Here is a 17,371-nt window from a genome sequence, read left to right as displayed (position 1 = left end):
GAAATAGGATAGTTTTGTTACAAGTGTACGGGGTGTTGGTGAGGCCACACCTGGAATACTGAGCACAGTTTTGGTCCCCTTACCTAAAACAGATACAGTAACATTGGAGGCTGTCCAAAGGAGAGTCACTGGGCCCATTCCTGGGGTGGGAGGCTGTCCTACCAAGAGAGGCGGGACAGTTTGGACCTGTATTCCTTGGAGTTTAGAAGAATGAGGGGTGACCTTATTCAAACATGCAAGATCCTAAGGGGGCTTGACAGGGTAGATGCTGGGATGTTTTCACTGGTGGGAGAGTTCTGAACAAGGTGACAAATCTAGAAGGGGCAGGTCCTTTAAAGCTGAGGTGTGTAGAAATTTCTTCTCACAGAGGGTGGCGAATCTCTGGAATTCCCTGCCCCAGCGGGTGGTAGGAGCTGGATTGTGAGAAGTACTTAAAGTGGAGGTGGATAAATATTCATGAAATTGAGGCACAGGGGGTATGGAGATATGGTGCAGGAGAGGAGTTGAGGTCAGCATAGATCAACCGTGATCACATTGAATGGCGGGGCAGGCTCAAGGGGCTGAATGGCCTACTCCTGCTCCTATTTTCTTGTGTTCTTGTATTTGCAGATGGCACACCAACTACAGCTGCAGTTGTCTATGACCAGAGCCCTTGGGTGCTAATGGAGGAGGTGCTGTTGGTTTCTGTGTTCAGTGACGCTGTGACTTGCCCTTGTGCACGTGTGCCCCCCCCCCCATAAGTAATCCCCTGCATTAGGCCCTTGTTGGAAAACTCGACTATGCTCCATAGTGAGGGCTGTTGCTTTGTGATTCACTGGTTTTTATTTGTGCGCAGAGGAACTGACGAGATCTTCCAGACGTTGGAGGAAAACCAGCTCACACTGTCAACCATGAAGTCTTCTCCCTATTTAAAGGCATTTGACAAGCAGGTGGATTATTGGGAGCGGTGCCTCTCTCTCATCCTGGAGGTGATAGAGATGATCCTGACTGTGCAGAGGCAGTGGCTGTACCTGGAGGTAAATTGGACCATTGCAGGTAGGGAGACTCCTACCACCACTACATGTGCCAAAGCCCTTTGCATCCAATGAAGTACTTTGTGCAGTCACTGTTGTAACAAAGGGAGCACACAAGCAAGTTCCTGAAAACGGGAAGGTGACATTGACCAGATGATCCATTTTTAGGTGTGGAGGACACTGGGGGATCTCCTGTACTCCTGAAACAGTGGCTTTGGGATCTTTGGAGACTGGAGGAACTCAGTGGGTCGAGCAGCATCTGTGGGGGGGGGGGGGGGGAGGACTGATGCAGGGTTTTGACCTGAAACATTGACAATTCCTTTTCCCCCATAGATGCTGCTCAACCCGCTGAGTTCCTCCAACAGATTGCTTGTTGCTTTGGGATCTTCTATGTTCACCTTAAAGACAGTTGGAAATGGTCTTTTAAGTGAACATAGGAGATCCCAAAGCAATAAGTGGGGTCATTTTCTAGATTGCTCCAAATGAGGAAATGGAAGTCTGTTTACAGGAACCTGCAGACTGTAAGCTTAACCTACAGGAGAATTGCCTACAACAGTATTCTTAGCTGGCAGCAGGGCAAGTCTACTACCACGCTGAGGCCAGATGCAGGTTGGAGGAACTACACCTCATATTTCGCCTTGGCAGTCTCCAACCTGATGACCTCAGCATCGATTTCTCTAACTTCTGGTATCCCGCCCCCCCCCACCAACTCCTTTGTCTTCCCTTATTCCTGTGGCTTCCTTTCCCGCCTTGATGACCTGCCCATCTCCTCCCCTCTCCTCCCCCATCCTTTATTCCAGGGTCCACTGCCCTCTCCTACCAGAGCCCTCCTTCTTTAGCCCTTTGCCTCTTCTACCTATCAGTTTATCACATCTCCCCCACCCACCTACCATCTCCCTCTCACCTGGACTCACCTGTCACCTGCCTGCGTGTGCTCCTCCCCCTCCCCCGACCTTCTTATTCTGGCTTCTGCCCTCTTCCTTTCCAGTCCTGATGAAGGGTCTCGGCCCGAAATGTTGACTATTCATTTCCCTCCATGGATGCTGCCCGACCTGCTGAGTTCCTCCAGCATTTTGTGCATTGCTCCAGATTCCGGCATCTGCAGAATCTCCTGGCAGGCTCAGCAGTTTGTTCTGATGCAGGGACACTTGGTTAGGAGTGAGCCATGCAGATTGTGAAGGACCTGGCTTTGCCTTCTAGTCTCTGCTCCTCTTGGTGATCTCGGATGTTGAGTGACTACAGTGCCTTGCCCCAGTACAATCGGGAGAAGGGGGGTGGGGTTCGCAGCAAGGTACATAACCACCTCCTGGGGCTTTGTTTGCTGCAGAACATTTTCCTCGGTGAGGACATCAGAAAGCAGCTTCCTCAGGAGTCAGCGGAGTTTGACAGCATCAATGAACAGTGGAAGGTCATAATGCACCGCCTGGTTCGTGAACCCAATGCACAGAGAGGAACCCATCACCCAGGTACGTCCAGTTCTGTGTTCCACACCTCAGGAGAGACTGGGCATGGTGGGGGAACAACACAGAATGATCCCAGGCCACAGACTGGATCTGTGTTCCCCTGAGTGGTGAAGGGGGGAGTGCGTAATCAAGGGATCTAAGAAGATTGGAAGATATGGTTGGGTGGGGAGACAATACATTTCCCTTGGCTGGTGGGGGGGGGGGGGGGTAGTCTAGAGCAAAGGAGCAGATTTTTAACTCCGAGGCAGGCCATTCACGGGTGATGATCTTGTTCAGTGGTGTCAGAGACTGTAGCTGGCTTGGTATGTCAGTAAGGCCTGGTCAGGCAAGGATTGTACCGGCTCAGTTACCTGCCACTTATTGCTGCCTAATGCAGTTGACCAAGGTCGGGAGAGATGCCAGCACCCTGATGCCAACAGCCCAGCAAGATTCAGGATAAGGGAGCAGGCAACAGAGCAGAAATGAGGGGTAAGGTCAAGTGAGGACGATACCGTCATGGTGACCAGTGATACTGCCCCTCCTGAGGACGTGGCAGGGTCGGACGCCCCATCAGACTGTCTCCTTTCCCTTCCTGCGTGCTATCTTTCCTGGTTCTCTATGAATGAGAAGACCTTCAGTCTGCTGTGATATCTGAGTGCTACAAGAACACAGCCACCCTTGTGTGCTGCAGGTCTCCTGGATGCCCTCAATGGAATGAATGGAAAGCTGGAAGAGATTGAGAAGTCCCTGGACATGTACCTGGAAACCAAGCGGCAGATCTTCCCCCGCTTCTACTTCCTGTCCAACGATGATCTGCTGGAGATCCTGGGACAGTCACGCAACCCTCCAGCAGTACAACCCCACATGAAGAAATGCTTCGACAACATCAAGACTCTCAAAATGCAGAAGGTAGTGTTACCTTCTGAATGGGCTGTTGCTCTCTGTCCACTTCATGGCTTAAAGCCAGACCGTCCCATCAACTGTCCCTGAGGCAGCCCCCTGTCCCCATCCACTGACCATTCACCCCAGACCCACCCTGCCCCCATCCACTGACTGTTCAGTCACATTCTTTCAGTCTCGCTCACACGCCCTCTTATGCACCATATTGGTACTCACCCCCACTTTGATTCACATTCACTTTGGACTGCACCTGCCTCTCACTGACCTCTCTCACTGGCCCTCCCTCGCTCACTCTCACTGATCTCCCTCGCTCTTGCTCTCCCTCTCTTATTTCTTTCTCTTGCACAATCCCTCTCACCCGCTCACTAGCCCTCTAACACCATCCCTCGGTCACTCCCACACTTTCACCCAATCCTTCCACTTCTCCCTTTATCCCTGCTGCGGGATCTCTGGTGGTTGTGGTGGGCTTGCAGCGATGACCGACTCCCACCACTGTGCTCTCAGCCATCTCTTGCTCTGATCTGGATTTCTAGGTTGGAACAACAAACAAGATGGAAGCGGCAGGAATGTTCTCGGCCGATGGGGAGTATGTGGAGTTCAAACATCCCACTCTGCTTGAGGGTCCTGTGGAGGTAGGGCGAACGCCTGCACACTGGCATTGCTGGGACTGTGGCTGATGTGTGTTGGTAAAACCCTCCTCATTAACCCAATCACTGTCTCAGTGCACTGGTCACACCATCCCTGCCACTCCCTTCCCATGCTGCTCTCCACACGTTCAGTGCGTGGTGTGAGGGTTAAATCTGGCAGAGATAAAGACCATCATCTTACAGCCTTGGTTCCTTGTCAGCTCAGCACCATCCCGACCACTCAGCTCCTTCCTGGACGACCAGGATGGATGAATTCTGAGGGGAAAGTTGGTAGAAGAGTTGAAGCGGGGTTGAGGAGGAAGATGGTCTTGGGGAAATGTATAATTTTTATTAAAAGTTATTAACACTGGCTAGCAGGACAGTAAAATAGAGCACTGGGGCTCATTTCTAGATGAATAGAATTGAAAAACACAGAAACTTTGTTAAACATGTAAAACGTCGGCGACACCATACGTTATGTTCTGGTCCCCACATTATTAAGAGGCATGGAAGAAGGTGCAAGTAGTTTACTTACACTGATCATGGCAGAGTGGAAAGGATCAAGGGAGCAGGGAAGACTAAACAGGCCAGAGCTCCTCTCAGAAATGAGGAGAAGCACGGAGATCTTGGAGGTTTGGAATTGGAATTTGTTTGTTATTGTCACGTGTACTTCATCCGATCATTCTGTACATAAGTACATGGAGGTAGTACAAAAGGAAAAACAGAATACAAAATATAGTGTTGCAGTTACAGAGAAAGTGCAGGCAGACAATAAGGTGCAAGAGCCACGACAAAGTAGATTGGGAGATCAAGAGTTCATCTTGTTAGAGTATGGGAGGTCCATTTAAGAGTCTGACAACAGCAGGATAGAGCTGTCCTTGAGCCTGGTGGTATGTACTCTCAAGCTTTTGTGTCTTCGGCCAAATGAGAGAGGGGAGATGAGAGAATGTCTGGGGTGGGCGGGGTCTTTGATTATGTGGGATATTTTCCTGAGGCAGTGGGAAGTATAGACAGAGCCCTAGGAGGGGAGGCTGGTTTGCGTGATGGACTGGGCTGTGTTCACAACTCTCTGAATGAAGCCATTATGTATTTCAATAGGATGCTTTCTGTGGTGCATCTGGAAAAACTGGTGAGGGTCATTGAGTACATGCTGCATTTCCTTAGCCTTCTACGGGGTAGAGGCATTGGTGTGCTTTCTTGGCTGTACTGTCCACGAGACTGGACCGGCACAGATTATTGGTGATATTTACACCTAGGAACTTAAAGCAGACCCAGAGGAGACTACAGAGCTAGGGAGTCTGTGAGTGGGTGTGGGCTTCCAAGTTATAAAGAGGACTCAACGGAACTGGAGAATGTGTGAGAAAGTTGGGATGACGCCAGGCTGCAACTGTCAATGGAGGTGGAATTGGTCCTTTTCTCTCGCCTCTTAAAGGGCTTTAACAGTGTACGTGTTCGACAGAGAAGATGCAGAAATATTTTCTCATACCATGCAGCCAACAGTGTAAATCCAGTTGGGAATTCAGGATCTCCTTTCCCCAGTGGGGAAGATGTGGAACTCACTCCCACAGGAAGGGTTCAAGGTGAACAGAAGGGATGGATTTAAGGAGAAACTGGAGAAACACAAGATGGAGAAAGGAATAGATGGAGACGGGAAGAGGGAAGAGATGATGAGGGGCCGGAGGAGACTGCTTTGGAAATGGCCTGTTTCTGTGTAACTGGTGTCAGGTTCAAGAAACTGTCCGAGGCAAAGTGTACCAGGGAGGCAATGGGCAGGAACCACGTGGAGGGTATAGAGTTACCATAACTTGTAATCTCAACGTGTTCAATCAAAATGAGTATCTCCTGAGACATTTAACATCAGCCCTTTTAATGCCCATGTTAAAATGGGTAAGGTTACTACCATCTAAATGTCGGAGAGATGCACAGTGCTGTGATCAAACGTGCAGAGGGTGGTTTTGGGGGGATAGAGCTACAGTGTTGAATTCCATCCCTGTCTCCCTCAGTCTGAAGTTGTGCTGGAAACACAACACTGTTTCTCATCCCTCTGCTGGTCATTGCTTCTTCTGTGTCTTCACAGTCACAGCATGTCTTAACCTTGCTGTCACATGGAAGCAGCTGTGTAAAACTCTGTAGTCTTCTCCAGGTCTGCTTCAAATTGCTAGGTGTAAATATCACTAATAATCTGTCCTGGTCCAGCCACATGGATGCATAGAAGCTGGATTCAACAGTGTGTCAGGTGAGTCAACTAGCCAGTTGCCCCTGTGTACTGTGGGGCTCTGTGCTATGGTGCACTTTAACCAGCTGCTTGTCATTTAGTTCTGTTAACTCAGGGCCCACTGTTCAATAGGCAGTGGGTTAAAGTGCCTCAAAGGGGAGGTGTTTCTTGTCCATCGTTGGAGTCCAGCACAAACTGACCAGTAACACTGGAGAGACCAAAGCTGCACATAACATCCAGATCATCTCCTTGACCAGTGGATGACTTGGGCCATCACTCAATGATTGCACAGATTTTGAATTTGTTTTAAGAGGTAGAGGTATCTCGGCAATTTTCTCCTCTACCCTGAGTCAGTTGGTTGGCTATTGGGAAACAATGTTTTGGCCAGACTGTGTCCTCCAGCTCCTTATCCCATTTCCCATTGTTTGCACGTGAATCACCACAGTGAGCATCATCAGACTATTCGACTGCAGAAGGGTCATCAAGCACTAGTCCCTGACCTTGTGGAATGCCTGCAGACTTGTGCAATTACTGCCCAGCTGGGGTCAGTGGGAAATGATCAGGATTTGGAAACCCACATGATGTACTCGCCCTGATTCCAGACAAACCAACACCAGAAAAACCTGCAAATACTGGAAATGCAAAATAAAACGAGGAAATGCTGGGAATGCTCAGCAGCTCAGGCAGGGAGCCAGTGCTTGTTGCAGTCTCTGTTTCGCAGCTCTGCTGACAACCTGGCTGAGATCTGCTCAGGCCACAGCCAGGCCAGTGTGAAGTTCAGCGATGGATCTGGGTCTTGCTAAGTGTTGTGTACCACACTCCACCTCGTCACTCTGTGTTGCTGCAATATGCTTTTATCCCTCAGGCTTGGCTCTGTGATGTGGAACGCACCATGCGCTTTACTCTCAAAGAGCTACTCAAAGAGACCCGCTTGTCTCTGAAGAAAATGCTGACCAGACGGGACAAGTGGGTGAAGGAGTGGCCCGGCCAGGTGAGTGGTAACCTTTCATTCAGATCGGCTAGCTATTCTGCAGAGGCCCAAACCAGCCCGAGTCTTTAATGAATCCCTTGTGCTTCTCAGATCTATGGCCATCTGAATGAGAGATGCTTAAAGCAAGTGTGGTCTTTGTACTAGACCTTATCACAGTTCCTGTACAATTCTTTGCTTTGAAGTACAGTAATTGTCATTGGCAAGCATAATGTGTCAGCCATGGCTTGTGTGGGATAAATGTCCAGCTTGTCAGTTATTGGTGGGTTTGGAAGAGGGAAGTATGACGGTTAGGACACTTGGATGTTTTCTGACAGTGTGATTGTCAATGGAGCAGATAGTCAACACAACGAGTTAGTGTCTCAACTTCACTGTTAGGGTTGCTGTTCATAATCAGCATTGGTCAGATGTAAAGTTCATTCTACATTGTCCCATCAGACACTGGCGGGACAGAACATCTCAGATTATATACAGCTCCCTCAACACCTCAAACACTCCCAGGCAGATACAGTTAGATACAGGATAAAACTCTCTTTCAACACCCTTGAATGTTTGGGCATCTTGGAGAGAAGCTGTTCACATAAGCTCAGATGTTACTGTTGATGACAGCTGAGAAAATGTAAGATTACTATGCACAAGATCGACATGGCTTCTATGTCTTGCTATTTGAAACAGCAGTGACAATATCTTTAAATCCCAAGTTGCACATGAAAGGCAAATCTATTCACTTCAGCTCAATCGGCTCACAAGCTACCCGTCATTGTAGCCACGCCTGTGTATCTAACCTCGCCCTCTTCGAGAACAATCTCTGTCCTCTCACTTTGCTGCTGACTTTGAGTCTTGTATTCCACCACAGATGCTGATCACCGCCAGCCAGATTCAGTGGACCACTGATGTCACCAAGGCGCTGATGTCAGCCAAAGATCTGGATGATAAGAAACCTCTGCGAGTTATTAAAAGGAAGCAGGTGAGTTGAGATCTGAGAATCTTTGTGGGATTACAGCCTCGTAAATGATGGGAGGCCAAATCTTTTTCACTTGAAGGGAGAAGCAGTGCCTTCTGAGTGTGCTAGAACTTGGACATCCGTCCCAGTGTCCTTCAGTAACCTTCCATAATCCTTCATATGTGGGTAGGTTGGGGGAACTGGGATTATTCTCAGAACGAGAAGGCCAAGGGGAGATGTGATAAAAGTAGAGGAAATCAGAAAGGCTTGTGAAAGGTGGACAGAGATGGAAGGTGATTGGCAAAACAAGCAAAGAGAGCCGGGCAAGTGGTGGATTCGGCAGCAGCTTTCAAAAAACAGAGAAAGGTTTGCTGCAGTATGTGGAAAGAATGAGGCAGTGGGACTGTGAAGGAGCCAGTGACAGCTGAGTGACCTCTCCCTGTGTGGGACAGTTTGATGCTTCTCCCAGTTCCAGAACGAAGTCTGCGGGCAGCCTGGGAGCAGCCTCCCCCTGTGGACTCAGACAACCCTTCTGCTGCGGCAGGGACACAGCTCTTTATTGATGACACCCTGTGACTGGCCACAGTGACCTCCCACCCCTACCAGCCAAGGGGACACAGAATCCCCTCCAGATGTTTGGCTGGTTGGCTCAGCTGGAATGCGCAGGTGGGTGAAGAGGCAGTCAGGCCCCACCTACACATTTCTCCTCTGATCCAGGGAACCTCCCTGACCTGGTTACCCTTCACTGGCTCATTAAAGAACAACCATTGGGTGTGTTTACTGCCTTCAATGAAACTGTGTGCCTCTCATACAAAGAACATAACATTCATTTCACTGTATGTCAGTTTCTGGTTTAATGCTAAACTAATCCAACACCCCTCATTCTGTGTAAGCTGCCTATTCATCATCATCAAATGTTATCCATTGTTTCCTTAAAAAAATGCTGTGGTCTTGGCCCCATGTTCCCAATGGTACAGCATCATATACAGTAACAACAAACCTTTCTTCTCATCCGCACAGTTACACATTTGCGGTGATTGCCCCTCAACACTAACTCCCTGATCCAGAGAGGTAATCTTCCCTCACTCACCCTCTTGTCTCCTTCAACTGTGGGAATTGCCTGAGGTGCTAGAGTCTCCTCGTGACCTTCCTTGTGAATCTGAAGTGGGTGCATTATGGGTTCAATGTCACCTTTGTAACGAGAGAGCCCTGTTAGGATGACATGTCCATCGATGTGAGTGCATTGGGAGAGCTTCTGGTACAACATTGATCCCTGTGCAGGTGATCATGCTGCGCAAGTATTCCGAAGCCATTCGAGGGAACCTGACAAAGATCATGCGCCTCAAGATTGTGGCTCTGGTGACAGTGGAGGTCCATGCCCGAGATGTCATTGACAAACTGTACAAGGTTAACTGTATGGATGTGACAGCGTTTGATTGGCTGAGTCAGCTTCGCCTCTACTGGGACAAGGTAAGTCTGCATAATTCCCTGTTGTTTCGGTTATGCACAGCAGATGGGAAATGTCAGCATGCATCACCCACACCGGATTACCCTGGAGAAAGTGTGGGTGAGCCAAAGCCTTGGATCGCTGCAGTATTTCTAACGAAGGCGCTTCCACCATGCTGCTGGTTCAGGAGTTCCAGGGTATCGACCCCACACTGAGGGCAGACGGGTCCCTGACCCCACACTGAGAGCGGACGGGTCCCTGACCCCACACTGAGAGCGGACGTGTCCCTGACCCCATACTGACCCCACACTGAGAGTGGACGGCTCCCTGACCCCACACTGAGAGTGGACGGGTCCCTGACCCCACACTGAGAGCGGACAGGTCCCTGACCCCACACTGACCTCACACTGAGAGTGGACGGCTCCCTGACCCCACACTGAGAGTGGACGGGTCCCTCACCTCACACTGAGAGCGGACGGGTCCCTGACCCCACACTGAGAGTGGATGGATCCCTAACCCCACACTGACCCCACACTTGAGGGCGGACGGTTCACTGACCACACTGAGAGTGGATGGGTCCCTAACCCCGCACTGACCCCACACTGAGAGCGGACAGGTCCCTGACCCCACACTTGAGGGCAGACGGGACCCTGACCCCACAATGAGAGCGGATGGGACCTTGACTGTACAACTGGGGTAATGGGCAGTCTTTGCCTTGGTGGCAGGATTGCTACAGTAAAATACAGACTGAGTAAGGTGGATCTGTTCGTATAGCTCCCCAGAGGAAATGGACAAGTGACACCAGAAGGATCCTTGAAATGACCTTACCCAGCATCGGGGGTGCTTACACAGAGTGGGTACCTGACCTTATGGTAGCAGTAGTGGGGCTGTGGCCTGTTGATTTAATGCATTGCCTTGTATGGTAGGGAATGGATCTGCCCCTTAACTCTGCATTGTTCTGTGTTCTCTAGGACCTAGAAGATTGTTTAATCCGACAAACCAACACCCATTTCCAGTACGGCTATGAGTACTTGGGCAACTCGGGACGCCTGGTGATCACTCCGCTCACAGACAGGTGGGCCCCACATCTTCCTTCCACCTTGTGCATTGCTGGCAGTGGATCCTGGCTCATTGCTGTTAGCTCCTGAAATGACACAACGTCAGGTTGGCAGTGGGCTGGGACAGTCTGTGTGGACGTAAAGCAGGGTCCCCTGGTTAGCACTGCACTGCCAATAACTGGAGGGGAATGCAGTCTGAGTTAAGTACAAAACTATTACACTAAGATTATCTGTCAATCCAGCCGTTGCAAGCACTCAATTCAGATTTTATTCTTGTGTCTGTTACTGAACACAAATTATCGGAAATTAAACCTTATACTGATAAAACCATGCAGACATTGTAATCTCCATTCAATTGGTAGATTGGAATATCCTGGGAATAAATAATCAAGTTTCTCTTGACAAAATCCTCTCAGAAATTCCAGAGTCAATCTTCTGCTTTAATACTCATTTAATGTTGGTATTTTTGGAGGGTGCATTATTGTTTTGGCCCAAGGCAGAGTTGACAGCAGTGGTGATGGTCACTCCACTCACTGGTAACATCAGACACTCATGTGGAACACAGATCCGATGCAGATTAAAGCTTTCCACTGAATGTCCCGTAAACATTCACAGGCAGTGAGATCAGTGATACAGACAGAATAGAGCTCCCACCACTCTCTGGAAAAAAGGAAACAAATGGATTAGGCACAGAGTAAAACTCCCTCTATATTGTATTGTCAAATACTTTCACAGCAGGGATAGCTTGGTTACATACTGAGTTTAAAAGAAAGCTTGGCTTGGACACAGTGTAAAGCTCACTCTGCACTGTCATGTCATACACACCCCGGGCAGGGACAACACAGGTTAGACACAGTAAAGCTCCATCTACACTGTCCCGTCACACACTCACAGGGCAGGGACAACATGGGTTAGACCCGATAAAGCTTCCTCTACACTGTCCTGTCACTCACTCCCAGGGCAGGACAACATGGGTTAGACCCGGTAAAGCTCCCTCTACACTGTCCCATTGAACACCCAGGGCAGGCACAGCACAGACTACAAATGTGTGAAAGGCCAATCTACACACTGCAACTTGTAACTGAATATTGTTCTGCATCCCTGGAAGGACAATAGTGTCTCCCTCAGCTGGACCTGTTGTCATTGGGCTTCTGTGGCCCACAGATAGCATGGTGTTCCCTCCCCTCTGAGGTCACCTTGCTGGTTGTCCCACCTGGCCACTTCATTTATATTGTGATGTAGGAGTTGCTCTAGAACAATTGCCTCTCTGTTACTGTTACAGCAGGAGTGGGGTGATGCCCTCCGATGAATTCACCAACAGAACTTCATTCTGTGTGCAGGCAACGTGCTGGGAGTTGACTGTCATTAAAGTCAGAGTAGCCTCAGAATCTGCCCCTTGTCACCCAACAATCTCCCCTCTTTCCAGGTGCTACGTGACACTGACAACAGCTCTCCACCTGCACCGAGGTGGCTCTCCCAAAGGACCAGCTGGAACAGGGAAGACTGAAACGGTCAAGGATCTGGGGAAGGCCCTGGGCATGTATGTGATTGTGGTCAACTGCTCTGAAGGCCTGGACTACAAGTCCATGGGGCGTATGTACTCTGGATTGGCACAGGTGAAAAGAGGACCTTAAAAATACAATTGAACATCGTCTTTGTTGTCAGAAGTTGGGGAGTTGGTTCCACTCCAGAAGGTGGTCACGTGCACACTGTGCCTCTGCTGGCTGGAGTAGATGTCTCCAACCAAACCTCACCTCCCAGCCCTGGGTTCATCCGGCTCCCTTCTAAATGTGTGAGGATTTCTGCTGCACACCAGAGGGGCACCCAGTAATCCAGGGCTGGCACTGCCAGTGCAGCACTGAAGGAGTGCCTCATACTGGGGGAGCACCACACTGTGGGCAGGGCAGTGCACAGGGAGCGGCCCACAGATGGATGGGTAATAAGATACCTTCGTATTGATGGGGTAGTACTGAGGGAGTGCCACCATGTTACAGGGGCAATGCTGAGAAAATTAGAGGGTCTGTACTGAGTTAGCAACACCATACAGGTGACCCCCATGTTACAGGGGGTTGCGTTCCTAGAAAACGGTCCATAACGTGATTTTTTTGTAGCATGAAGTCACATGATCTGTTCATGCATCAAGAAATGTTGAAAAAATAGTGTTTCTTTATTTACTTTTTTCCAAATAAATTCCACGTGAGTTAACTTAATTCCATATCTAAAATTTTTAGGTAGTGAGTTTTGAATTCTGTAAAGGCAAATTTACACGACCCAAACGGCTGTAATGTGGAGTCGCCTGTATCAGAGGGGCAGTCCTGAACGAGTGCGCTGTATTAGAGGGGGAATCCTGAGCGAATGCCTGAGGAGTAGGGGGGAGGAGGACCCACATTGTTCGGAGTGAAGTGTTGAGGGAGTGCTGCAGTGTTAGAGGGGCAGTCCTGAGGTTGCTCCACTACACCCGAGGTCCATACTGAGGGAGTGCTGCAGTGTTAGAGGGGCAGTCCTGAGGTTGCTCCACTACACCCGAGGTCCATACTGAGGGAGTGCTGCAGTGTTAGAGGGGCAGTCCTGAGGTTGCTCCACTACACCCGAGGTCCATACTGAGGGAGTGCTGCATTGTTGGAGAGGCAGCAATAGGAATGTAGGAGCCTTACTGAGGATGCACTGCACTGTCTGAGGTGCTGTTCTGAGGGACGGCCTTTGGAGGGGTAATACTGAAGAAAGTGCTGCACTTTTGGGGGTCACTATTGTCTGAGGGAGCTCATGGTGTGCAAAATGCTCTCTGTGGTTCTGATGTTACAACAGTAACTTCAACACGACTTTGTGGCTGTAAAGTGCTTTGGCATGTCCTGAGGCAGTGGAGGGTGTAGAAATACGAGCTTTGCTTTTATATCAACAGAATGAGACAAAAGCGCTTGCACTAATGATGTAATTTTCTGTGCCTTGTTATACTGTGGACTTTTAGTGTGCTGATGAGACGGTGTTGAATGTTTGTCTGTGCAGACTGGAGCTTGGGGCTGTTTTGATGAGTTTAATCGCATCAACATTGAGGTGCTGTCAGTGGTGGCTCAGCAGATCCTCTCCATCCTGTCCGCTCTGTCCGCTGGGCTAACCCGCTTCATCTTCGAAGGACGTGAGATTAACCTTGTCTGGTCGTGTGGCATCTTCATAACCATGAACCCAGGTAAGGCTGCCAGGGCTGCAGGACCAGGAGGGGGAGCTTCCTGGTCAAAGTCAAGTTTATTGTCATCTGCACAAGTCCATGTGTGCACAGGTGCAATGAAAAACTTACTTGCAGCAGCATCACAGGCACATGGCTTCAGATAAGCAGCATTCACAAGAAAAACATAAATTAAACATAAAATATACACGATTTTTACAAGAAAGAACACAATTAGAACAAAAAAACAAAAACAAAGTCCATTTTTGTGCAAAGTGATCAAAGTGGTCATAGTGTTGCTAAACTGTAGTGATTAGGGTTGTGCCGGTTCGTTCAAGAACCGAGTGGTTGAAGGGAAGCAGCTGTTCCTGAACCTGGTGGTGTGGGACTTCAGGCTTCTGTACCTCCTGTCCGATGGGAGCTGTGAGAAGATGGCATGGCCCGGATGGTGGGGATCTTTGATGACGGATGTTGCCTTCCTGAGGCAGCACCTCCTGTAGATACTCCCGATGGTGGGGAGGGATGTGCCTGTGATGTATTGGGCAGAGTCCACTACTCTCGGCAGAATGTTCCCCGTTTGAAGCAGAATTGTTCCATCTAGCTGAGCTAGCTGATCTCAGCTATAACTGCAGGGACAGAACCTTAAAATTAGAGCCAGGATGTTTGGGGTTGAACACGAGAGGAAGTGGCAGTGGGGATCTAGATGTGCCCTCACAAAGAGGGTGTTGAGGTTGGGTTCCAAATAGGTTGTTAGGTCAGGGGATTGCGGTGTAGTGAACTAAGGCAGTTGGACTGAGCCACAGTGCAGATCTACCATGGTCTAAATGTACAGCACAGCAGGGTTGAGAGGCTAAGTGATCGCTGCATGTTCCTATCAGTGAAGACACAAAGAAAATTGGGGGAATTAAGATAACACTGTGATTATTTATTACAGGATATGCTGGGCGTACAGAACTGCCAGATAACCTGAAGTCAATGTTTAGGCCCATCTCCATGGTGGTCCCTGACTCCACACTAATCGCAGAGATCATCTTGTTTGCAGAGGGATTCAGCAACTGCAAGGTATACCTCCTGTATGTGCATTCAGCTGGCTGCCTCCTTCCTGTTCCCCAGTAGCGTGGGGAATATTACAGATCCTTTCTTTCCACCCCCTGTCCCAGGCGGCAGCTCCCAGGGTACGTGGCATGAGAGTTGCTTTGCTTCCAGGAGCAAGGATGTGGCCAAGAAACCCAGCCTTACTTTAGGGATAAATGTGGCCCTATTTAGCACCTGCCTAAAGCAAAATCCTGCTGAGGCTGGGTACCTGTAATAAAACCGAAAATGCTGGAAATGTTGAGCAGGTCTGGCAGTGTCTGTGGAGCAAGAAGCAGAAGCTGACGTTCTTCATGCCCAGCTGTAGTGTGTCCCACAAGTGAGTTGGCTTGGGTGCTGCAGTCTTCATGGGGCACGGGAATTTTCAATGGTCTGTTCTGCTTACAGTGAAGTAGGACCTTGCCTAGATCTGGAAGCTATAGAACATTGATCAACAGGTCTGCGCCAGTAGTCTCAGGAGTTTAGTTAAGTAATGTGACTCCCTGTGAGAAGAGGTGGAGTCGATATTCAGGCTTTAGTGGATTGTAGTTTTCAGATGTCACCTAGCTGTCCAACTAAAGAAACAACTTGACAAGAATTGCTTCCTTGTAATTGGGACATTACTGCTCCCTGCTTGGGTTCTGCTCTGTATGTTCAGGCAATTCTGGTCCATGACATGACTTTAGTGTTAAGCAATTAAAAATGATTATATTCCCAGAGTGAATCTCGCTGAGGCCATTTCAAAGGTCGGAGACACAAGAGACTGCAGATGCTGGAATCTGGAGTAAAAAACAAACTGCTGAAGGAACTCATTGGGTCAGGATGCATCTGTCGGCTGTTCATTTCCCTCCACAGATGCTGCCTGACCTGCTGAGTTCCTCCAGCACTTTGTTTCTCACTCCATTTCAAGGTTGCTTTGTGTCACTGGGAAAGTTTAACCGGCTACTTTGTGTTGTGAGTCACCCTTGCTGCCCTGTGTTTGGGTGCATGTAGTGACGTGGTTTCCCATGCATTGCTCCTTTCAGCACACTGTAGCAGGATTTGGACCATGTGCTGCTCCAGGCCAGAACGGCACCGAAGGCTTTGATAACCTTCTGCTCCCCACACCTCCAGAATCACCCACTCTCCAGCCTGACCCCCAGCTTGTCTGGAAGGAAACCTGTAGGGAGTTGGTGCTCCTATGTCTACTCTGCATGTCCTCCCCAGCAGTAGAGCCTGCAGGTTTGGGAGGTGCTCTCAGAGTAGCCTTGGTGAGTAACTACAGTGCATTTTGTAGCCGGCACACACTGCAGCCACTGTGGGGGACTGAATGTTCACGGTACTCGGTGTGGTTCCCAATCAAGGGGATTGGATGGTGTCGAGCTTCTTCAGTGTTGGAGCTGCACTCATCTAGGCAAGTGGAGAGTGTCCCATCACCCTGCTGACTTGTGCCTTGTAGGAGGTGGAAAAGGCCTTGTGGAGTCAGGGGGTGAGTCAGTCCTGCTGACAGCTGGCTTACTCTGCTCTCTGTGCACTGCTCAGGCCCTGGCCAAGAAAGTCTACACCCTCTACTCACTGGCTATACAGCAACTGTCCAAGCAAGATCACTACGACTTCGGCCTCCGAGCCCTCACCTCCCTGCTCCGTTACGCTGGCAAGAAACGGCGCGACAAGCCCCAGCTGTCCGATGAGGAGGTGAGAACTGAGCAGAGGCTCCCCTAGTGAGTCTTCCCTGTAGTTCTGTGGAAAGAGTTGTCTCCCTGTCTTTGTGTGTGTGTGTGTGTGTGTGTGTGTGTGTGCGTGTGCGTGTGCGTGTGCACATGTGTATGCACTTGTACTGAGGGTAGCTTGATAGAAACCTTAAAAGTTATGAAAGGGGTTGATGGATTTGACATAGAGAAGATGCTTCCACTTCCGGGGAAGAACTAAGGGCCATCAATCAATATAAGATCCTTTCTAATAAATTCAGGAGAATCATCCTCCAGATGGTGTGGAGCACACTCTCGGGGGAGGGTTGACGTACATCAGGGGAAGTTAGATAACCATGAAAGGGGGAAAGGAAAGAAGGGTGTGGGATGGGGCAGTTAGGGGGGCAGGAGACTGGTGTGGGGAAGAAACACTGGCAATGGGGCAGAGGGTCTGACTGTTCTATTACTAATCCCTTGGAATTGATGAGTAGTTATAAATAGCACCAAGTTGTGCAGATCTCTCCCCTGAAGCCTGGTTTACCTTTTGACTGAATGTTTATGTTTACTCAGGTCCTCCTGATGTCCATGAAGGACATGAACATGGCCAAGCTCACCTCCATCGACCTGCCACTGTTTTCTGGCATTATCCACGACCTATTCCCTGGGGTGGAAACTCCAGTCTTGGATTATGGAAAGGTAGGACAATCGTGCCCATGTATTCCTTGAGGTTTACACCGATCCGCTGATGTCTTTCAGTCACCGTGTCCGCTATTCTTTCAAGGTAGCAGCCTGGAAATCCTTCCTGCTCCACATGGCCCTCTGAGCCCCCAGTGTTGCAGAC

At 49.5% G+C, this 17,371-nt stretch overlaps 1 protein-coding gene across 1 annotated transcript in view; it reads left to right on the top strand.

The window, feature by feature from the left end:
- Positions 1-17,371, top strand: part of dnah2 (dynein, axonemal, heavy chain 2) — a 154,588-nt gene that overhangs the window by 48,397 nt on the left and 88,820 nt on the right. The window contains exons 24-36 of the mRNA XM_052044703.1: positions 836-1,016; positions 2,341-2,479; positions 3,147-3,367; positions 3,889-3,987; positions 7,062-7,187; positions 8,041-8,151; positions 9,409-9,597; positions 10,546-10,649; positions 12,059-12,248; positions 13,636-13,816; positions 14,727-14,854; positions 16,385-16,537; positions 17,101-17,226. Coding sequence (XP_051900663.1) covers positions 836-1,016; positions 2,341-2,479; positions 3,147-3,367; positions 3,889-3,987; positions 7,062-7,187; positions 8,041-8,151; positions 9,409-9,597; positions 10,546-10,649; positions 12,059-12,248; positions 13,636-13,816; positions 14,727-14,854; positions 16,385-16,537; positions 17,101-17,226 — 1,948 coding nt within the window. The remainder of the gene's footprint in view (positions 1-835; positions 1,017-2,340; positions 2,480-3,146; positions 3,368-3,888; positions 3,988-7,061; positions 7,188-8,040; positions 8,152-9,408; positions 9,598-10,545; positions 10,650-12,058; positions 12,249-13,635; positions 13,817-14,726; positions 14,855-16,384; positions 16,538-17,100; positions 17,227-17,371) is intronic.

This window comes from Pristis pectinata, chromosome 37, assembly GCF_009764475.1.
Source record: "Pristis pectinata isolate sPriPec2 chromosome 37, sPriPec2.1.pri, whole genome shotgun sequence".
Classification (NCBI taxonomy): Eukaryota; Metazoa; Chordata; class Chondrichthyes; order Rhinopristiformes; family Pristidae; genus Pristis; species Pristis pectinata.
Note: the sequence above shows the minus strand (reverse complement) of the source record. Positions and strands in the feature narration are given on the sequence as shown.